Here is an 8,567-nt window from a genome sequence, read left to right as displayed (position 1 = left end):
CCTGGATGAAGGAACAACCAAATGCCAGGAGCCAGCAGGCCAGGGCTGAACAGCCTCAAGTGCAGACAACGCTGTGGGATGAGAGAGACTATGAGCTGATGGATCACGATGTGGCAAGTCTCAGGTGTTCAGCACTGGTCAGGAGGCACGAGCAAGGAGGAAAATGCTCTGTACTGTTAGGAAAAGTTATCTGTAACTTGGAAGTAAGGCAAAAGGAGGATTCTTTCCTTTCAGTGTCACTTTGGGACAGGGTTGAACAGACAAGAGTTATTTAATTTTCAAGGGGAATGTACCTTTGCCTTACAATTTACTATAGATTAGAGCCCAGACTTTGTGAAGTCACATGCTAACTTGTAGGCATATGCACAAATATGTACATGCATGTATGTAAAGATGCAAAGGATTTTTGTTCAGTAGAGAACCAAAAAAATCATGCTTTTGTCCTGTAAGGCATATACCAGTTTTGTCTCTAACTTAGCAAACTTATTTTAGTATGTCTCTTCCAACTAAATACACAAATCTGTCTCTCAAACGCTCTTTCAATCAGCTTTGCCATTCTTTTTGGTTCGCTTATAGGTGAGTTAAATAAATCTTTGATGTGTGATAAAAATTACACTTTGAGGCCAGGTACAGAGGCTCATGCCTGTAATCCCAGAACTTTCGGAGGCGAAGCAGGAGGATTGCTTGAGCCCAGGAGTTCAAGGCAGCCTGGGCAACACAGTGAGACTCCACCTCTACAAAAAATGTTATAAAAATTAGCTAGGTGTGGTGGTGTGCACTTGTAGTCCCAGTTACTCGGGAGGCTAAGGTAGGGAGGATCACCTGAGCCCAGGAGGTCAAGGCTGCAGTAAGCCATGATTTTACCACTGTACTCCAGCCTCAGGGACAAAGCAAGACCCTGTCTCAAAAAAAAAAAGGAAGGAAGGAAGGAAGGAAGGAAGGAGGGAGGGAGGGAGGGAGGGAGGGAGGGAGGGAGGGAGGGAGGGAGGGAAGGAAGGAAGGAAGGAAGGAAGGAAGGAAGGAAGGAAGGAAGGAAGGAAGGAAGGAAGGAAGGAAGGAATTACACTTTGATAGAACTACAAGTGAGGAATTCTTGTTGCTATGCTGTGTGGCTTTGGGCCAGTGGGTCAGTTTTTGCCACAAGAAGCGGGTACCCAACTCCCAGGCCCAAGGTAGGTCTGGAGGGGGAAGACAGATGTGAAAGTACCTTGCACATCATTCACAAGAAGAAAAAGTCAGGGTTTATTGTTGAGACTTATCAGACTAGGCTACTCCAGGGCTGGAATGTCCCAGGCTTCTGAGGGCGGCATTCTCCAGGCTTGGGACATAGGCCAAGAGAAGAGGCAGCTAGGGGCAGCCCTGGAGCAAGCCTCCATGCCCCAGAGGTGCCATGCCGACACTGCATTCTCCACTTCTGATGAGGCCAAGATTCCCCATGGGCCTCAGGTCCTGGGGGATGGAGACCAATCAGGACCTCCCAGAGAAGTCTTCCCAAGGCCATGGAGAGGCTGGAGAGGGCTGGGACAGGCATCTGCCCAAAAGCCGAAGCTGGGGATTTTGATGAAGGAACGAGAGTCCTCATCCAACAACAGAGGTCAGCACTAGGTTGCTAACTGGTAGCCTCTGTAGCCTGGGTTCTTTCAAGGCATCATCATTTTAATCATGGACAGGGAAGTCCCCCAGCTCACTGAACATGATCTCTGCCCTTACAATCCGCACACGTGGTTGTGCACACCACAATGATGTTACAGCCAGGGGTCCAATGAGCAATGCAGGCAGCCCAGGTCAGGAAAACGAAGAGCTGGGTCAGCCAATGCTGCACATAGGATGGTACAGCACTGACAGGGAGAGAGAAGGAGACAAGGCATTCCGGTGAGGGGAATCGCGAAGGCCAGAATAGGACAGAAGAGAACAAACCTGTAGAATGTGGAGGAGGGGCTACAACTGAGGAAGATGAGGCAGGATTTGGCTCACACCTGAAGTCACGTGGGTTAACAGTCCACTGCCCCTGTGGTGATGGCAAAAACAGGGTGGGCAAGGGCTTATACCTGGGTGCTCCCCTAAGGGTCCCAAAAGGGAACGTGAAAAATTCTCTCACCCCCACAGGTCTTACTCCAGGCTCAGCTCAGTCACTATCTGCTACAAGTTGGCCCAGTCTCACCACCTCTCCAGATGCCCCAACTACTGCTGCTCTGCCGGTATGGTTGGACTTGCAGAGACCTTCCAGATCTGCTCCAGCCTTCCCCAACCCTGCTTCTCCTCTGAGCTCTCAGCCTCTACGGTCTGAGCCTCCTCTTTCAGCAGCTAATGGTATCCTGCTCACCTCCTCCATAGAGTTTGCACACTCTCCTCTTTTCTGGAGTTATATATTTTTCCTCTTCCTATTTTCCCTTTGCCCTGATTTCTTCAGCACTTTATTATACTGTAGGTGGTTTTAAATTTTTTTGCATGTTGCCTTCAACTCTGTGGATCAAGACAAGTGTGTGTAAACCTTTTTGTTGTCCTATAACTGTTAAGATTTTTTTCTGGGTTATCCTCTAAGCTTCCTGGATCCCTGTGTGGCAACTACAGCTCTCATTAGGCATAACATTGTATTGGGCATACAGTAGGTGCCTAATTCTTGCCTACTACAGGCAGTTTGATTAACATCACTTAAGTCACTCCCATCCATGTTCAATCACTAGCCCATTACATACAAGCCTGGATTATTCAAATCCCAACTCCCCCTACGCTTTTCACTGACACTGTGACCCACCAGCTCTCAGCAGAGCCCAAGTGATTTGATGGCATCATCGCTGCTCCCTGAGCTGCTTGAACATGTCCACACCACCAGAAGGCACCAGACCTGGGTGTCTCAGTAGAAGGAGGGAAGTTACCAGCTACTTCTAAGGCCGGCTTCACACACTCAGTCATAACTCAGGGAGGAGTCGCGGCGTCTCCTCCCTCCTAAAGCCGGCCCAGAGGTCACAGTTCTGGCGTTGTCGAAGCCACAGGCCCAGGGGCGCCAGCAGGCAGCCTTAGGAGAAAGGTCTGCAAGGAGCCGGGCCGTGGGAAGCCGGCTTTCTCCCTGAGCAGCCGCCAGGTGCCGCCCTCGATGGCGTAGAGCAGCGTGAACATACGGTTGACCGTATAGACGGTGTCGCCGCGCACCACGGCCGTGAAGAGCGCTCCCTTGCTGTTGACGAACTGGCCGGGCAGCGCCGTCCACTGGCCCGTGGCCAGGTTGAGACAGTCGATGGCGCAGTGCAGGAAGTCGTCGGAAGGTCCGTTGCGCACCACGTAGAGGCTGTCGCGGTGGGCCACCATGCAGTGGCCATAGCTCTGCGGACGCCGCAGGTCGGCCACCGGCAGCCACGCGTCGGTCCGCGCCGCGTACTCCACGACGGCGGTGGTGTCGGCCGGCCGCCACAGGCACACGAAGAGGCGGCCACACGCCTGGGCGCAGGGCACGCCGGCGGCCGGCTGCGGCAGGTCGGCCACAAAGCTCCAACAGCCCGCGGCCGGGTCGTAGCGCTCCACGGAGCTGACGGGCGTCCTCTGGAGCTCGCCGCCGATGGCGTAGAGGCGGCCGTCGAAGCCGGCCAGCGCTGTGTCATAGCGCGGCTGGTGCGGGCTGGGGAACTCGCGCCACGTGCCGCCGTCAGGGTCGTAGCAGAAGCCCAGCTCTACCACCTCCTTGCTGGCGCCGCGCACGCCGCCCACGATGTAAAGCTTGTTGTCCAGCGTGGCCACCCCTGCCAGCAACGTGCTGGCCTCCAGGGGCAGCGCGGCCAACGTGCGCCACGCGTCCTCTTCCTCGTCCAGGTAGCACAGCGTGCGCGACGCATCCTCCAGGAAACCGGGCGCGGGTGTGTGCGTGCTCACGGCCACGTAGCTACTGGGCCGCAGGGCCGCCACGTAGGAGCGGGCCTCGGGCAGCGCCAGCTCAGCTGCCAGCTCGCACTCGCCGTCGCGGATGAAGAGCGCTGCACTGTGGAACACGTCGCGCAGGCCGAAGGCGGCAGCCGCGTCGCACAGCAATGCGCAGTTGTCCGACGTGAGGTTGTGCTCGAGAAAGCGCGCTAGCGCCGGCGCCTGCAGGAAGGCGGCGCACTCCACGGCCTGCAGCAGCTCGTCCTCCGCTGCCAGCGCCGGCCGCTCGCCGCGCAGCACCTGCAGCGTGACGCGGAAACCGCCCGCGCTCAGAACGCCCAGGCGCACCTCTGCCGCGCGCGCCTCCCGCATGCCGGAGCGGAAGAGGCCGCGGAAGAAGCCGCAGTGCTCAACGAGCAGGGCGCGGTCGGCTTGGAAGAGCTGGCCGCCCACCCATACCTGCACAGGGGTTTCCGGGCCCCGTGGCATGGCGAGCCGGCGGGGCGGAGGCCGCCACTGGGGCCTTGGGTTCGCCCACCACAGACTGTGGGGCTCCCTCGGAGCAAAAACTTCCCTGGGGGCTATAAATATCTCTCCCTGGCTAAAGATAGTACGGCTCATGTGATGTGGTGGCCCGCAGGCTGTATGGCTGCGGGCCCGGAGGGCATCTGGAGACCTGTGTGGTCATTCATTTCCTTAGAAGAAATGGTAATAATAGTGACCATATGCCGTGCACCTGCAGCATGCCGGCGCACTGAGGGCTGCTAGGGAGATACCCATTTCACCTGCATCTTTCCAGCTGTGTGCCCTCGTGCGAGTGTCCTAACTGTTCCTCACGTTACAAATGGGGCCAGTAGGCCAGAAACGGTGGCTCACGCCTGTAATCCTAGCACTTGGGGAGGCCTTGAAGGGTGGATCACCTGAGGTCAGGAGTTCGAGACCAGCCTGGCCAACATGGGGAAACCCCGTCTCTATTAAAAATACGAAAAAAAAAAATTAGCCGGGCGTGGTGACACGTGCCTGTAATACCAGCTACTTGGGCTGAGGCACGAGAATAGCTTGAACTCGGGCGGCTGAAGTTGCAGTGAGCTGAGCTCGTGTTATTGCACTCCAGCCTGGGCAACAGAGTGAGGCTCTGCCTCAAAAAAAAAAATTAAAAAATTAAATGGGGCCAATAATAACACCTATTTCACAGTCTTGGGACAACATCTGAAATATCCCGGTTGAGGGTGAGAGAGTTTAGGTAGCTTGTCCGGGGTCATTCGGCTAGGAAGTCGCTGAGAAGGAATGAATACCCATCTCACCGCTTAAGCTCAGAGGAGTGGGACAGGCAAGTTGGAGAACAAGGCATAAATGGAGCAAATACGTTGGGCCAGACTGGGGTCCAGGACCAGGGTTTTAATTTGGCTTGGGCTTCTGACCCTGACTCTGAGCCAGTCCAATCTCTTTTTGAGTCTCAATTTTCTTCTCTGAAAAATGGAAAAGGTAGCAACCCTGCTTTGCAGATGAGCATCCCATAAAGCCCCTGAGTTAGGATGGGAATGGGAATTCCACACTTGCTGCGACGCTCCAGATCCTCGGAAAAGGAGTTGGGGCTGCCTAGGGGATCATAGGCCTGTGGATGGGAAGAAGGGCTTCCTAAAATAATAGCTAACACTTTAATTGCATTATGTGTCAGGCACTATTGTAAGCACTTTATATTAACTCCTTGCAACAATCCTAGGAGTAGATACTATTATTTCTCCCCCCATGGATATTATCCATTTATTGCTTATAGCAACACTATGAATTAGGAATTAATGGCCTTATTTCATATATGAAGAGACTGAAGTGCCGAGAGGTTTAGTCACATAGCCAGAGAGTGGCACACCTAGGCCTGGAATGCAGCCAGCCTGATTCTAAAGCAGGGGTCCCCAACCCTGGGGCCACGGACCTTAGGAACCAGGCTGTGCAGCTGGAGGTGAGAAGTGAAGCATCATCTGTATTTACAGCTGCTCCCCATCCTCTTTACTGCCTGAGCACTGCCTCCTGTCAGATCAGTGGCAGCAGCATTCGATTCTCATTGGAGGGTGAATCCTATTGTGAACTGCATGTGGGAGGGATCTAGGTTGCCTGCTCCATATGAGAATCTAATGCCTGATGATCTGTCACTGTCTCCCATCACCTCCAGATGGGACTGTTTAGTTGCAGGAGAACAAGCTCAGAGCACCCATTGATTCTACATTATGGCAAGTTGTGTAAGTATTTCATTATATAATAATAATAGAAATAAAGTGCACAATAAATGTAATATGCTTGAATCATTCTGAAACCATCTCCCCTCCGCCGTCTGTGGAAAAACTATCTTTTATGAAACCAATCCCTGGCGCCAAAAAGGTTGGGGACTGCTAGAGGGTATGGCTATACCACTGTATTTTTGTTGGTGGTGGGTTTTTTTTGTTTGGTTCGTTGGTTTGGGGTTTTTTTTTTTTAGATGGAGTCTCACTCTGTCACCCAGGCTCGTGTGATCTGCCTCTTGCGTTCAAACGATTCTCCTGCCTCAGCCTCCAGAGTAGATGGGATTACAGGCATGCACTACCGTGCCTGGTTAATTTTTGTATTTTTAGTAGAGACAGGGTTTCACCTTGTTGGCCAAGCTGGTCTTGAACTCTTGACCTCAAGTGATCCACTTACCTCGGCCTCCCAAAGTGCTGGGCCATACCACTGTGCTGTGGTGCCTCTCTGTGCTACAAATGCTGGGCAGTTGCCTTGTGTCAGGAGGGCATAGTTGGAAGGCACCTCAGGCTCATATGGTTCAATCCTTTCACTTACAGTGGAGGGAGGTGTGCTCAGGGTCTTGTAGCTTGAGGCAGACAGCCCCAGGCCTCCTGCTGCCCACTCCATGGCACTTTTCCCACTACACAGAACTTTTCTGAGTGACCAGCTAAAACTATGGGTCCCAAAATGGAGCTTGGGATGGAATGGAGCTTAATAATTATCTCCTCCTGCTACCTTATTCTAAGGTGAGGAAACTGAGGCCCAGACATATGTAAAATGGTATCTGCCATTCAGATGTGCAGCTGTCCCATCCTTACCTGCAGGCCTTCTTAGGGAGGATAAGGGGCTTGCAATGATCAAGTAGAAGGTGGGAAGAGGCAGGGGAACTTCTCTCCCCCCCTTAGGATATATATGCATAGATCCTCACGTATGAATCTGCAGAACCAACACGAATGTGCCTCCCCTGCTAGGGAACTCTCATCCAGTTCACTCCATCAAAGCAGTGATGGGATGTGGGGACCACTTATGTGAGCCTGGGAAGCCAGAGGCCTGGAGGAGGCAGCCAGAAATATCTCTGACTCTCTACCCCAGGGACCAGACAGGAAGAGGAGGAGGAGATGGGAGGATGGGTGGGCAGGAGTCCCCATGAATACTATCCCAGGCCCTCTGCCAGCTTCTCTCTTTCCCCGAGGCCAGATATTGGCTGAATGGCCTGGGATGTCCAGGCAGCAGGCATGACAGTCCCAATCTTGGGGACCAGTGGGCTCTCAGTGCTGGGTCTTGACAGTGTCCTTGCTGGTGGCCTTAGTGGTAGGGAAAGGGTGTCTGACTGTTCCCGTTTCACAGATGAGGAAAGAAAGGCTTAGAAATGAGCTGGGCTTTTCCTTGGTTGTGAATGGGGATGTAGGCCTGAATCAAACCGTGCCCACTGACCCCAGCTGCCACTCCTCACCTGCACTAGCCTTGCCCCAGGGCAGGGAAACAGTTGCCTTCTGCTGGGGACAGGACTGGAGAAGGGCTGACTCCCAGGGGGCTGGGGCTGCTGCATAGTCCTGGGACCACAGTTCCCTCCCAAATGGCCTGTTCCAGACACCTAGTAACTGGCAGACACAACCAGATGGAACCATTGCCTGGCCCTCTCCTGAGAGCAGGAGGAGGGAACGCAAACCCCTCCTGGCTGAAGTTTGCTCTTGGCTTGATGTTTTCCAAGTCTAGCCCTGCCTTGAGTGGGCTGGGGCTCGGGCACACACCCAGTTTCCACCTCCAGCAGCCAGGCAGTGGGGAGAGGGTCATCCAAGGTGGGGGGTCATGTTTTCCTGAGGCTGGGCTGAGGATCAGCCCTTTGGTCCCGCCCCCAAGGCCCCAGTGGGGTGTTGCCTGCAGCTGGGGAGAGTTTCCTCCTCCTGGACACTGAGTGTCCCTCTGGGATTTGGAGAGGACAAGGAACTATCCCGGCTGTGGGCAGCCCACAGAGTTCCCAGGCCCTGCTCGACCCCACACCAACCTCCCTCTCCACTCTGCATCCCCCACACTGTGTGAGGTTGGGGATGGGGGCAAAGAAAGGAGAAAGGAACCTGCCTCAGACTCTGAGCCTTTCTAGAGCGCAGACCCAGTGTTGTTCATCCCTGTATTCACAGTGATTGGCACACAGTAGGCATCTGTTAAGTAGATTCTCTGGGGCGCTAACCTGTGGAAGTCTCCGGTCTGATAGAAAAGATATAACCCTTACCCTGGGAGACACCCCCACTCTCTGAAGTCTGATGGGAATGCCCTGGCCCTTGCCACTCATGCACATAGGTGTTTCCGCACAGAGTAGTGAGTGGCTTGTACTGCCTGGACCTGGAGGAGGAAGAGCACTGGACTGGGAGTCAGGATTCCTGCCTGGGCTCTGATGCCGGTGCCACCACTGACTTACAAAAGCTACCCAAACTCTTCAGGCTACAGTGCTTCATCTGTAA

General features: G+C 53.9%; 1 protein-coding gene across 1 annotated transcript; it reads right to left on the bottom strand.

Annotated features, from left to right (window-relative positions):
- Nucleotides 1-1,104: 1,104 nt before the first annotated feature.
- Nucleotides 1,105-4,409, bottom strand: KBTBD13 (kelch repeat and BTB domain containing 13). Its single transcript, XM_050796002.1, has one exon. It carries the CDS (start codon nt 4,339-4,341, stop codon nt 2,965-2,967), a length of 1,377 nt encoding a protein of 458 aa, XP_050651959.1. The 5' UTR covers nt 4,342-4,409; the 3' UTR covers nt 1,105-2,964.
- Between the last annotated feature and the right edge of the window lie 4,158 nt (nt 4,410-8,567).

Source organism: Macaca thibetana, chromosome 7 (genome assembly GCF_024542745.1).
Source record: "Macaca thibetana thibetana isolate TM-01 chromosome 7, ASM2454274v1, whole genome shotgun sequence".
NCBI classification, from domain to species: domain Eukaryota; kingdom Metazoa; phylum Chordata; class Mammalia; order Primates; family Cercopithecidae; genus Macaca; species Macaca thibetana.
The sequence above is the reverse complement of the archived record's forward strand: the minus strand, read 5'-3'. Positions and strand labels throughout refer to the sequence as shown.

Coding starts and splice junctions, on each gene's coding strand:
- KBTBD13 (XM_050796002.1), bottom strand. CDS start 4,341: ATGCCACGGGGCCCGGAAACCCCTGTGCAGGTATGGGTGGGCGGCCAG.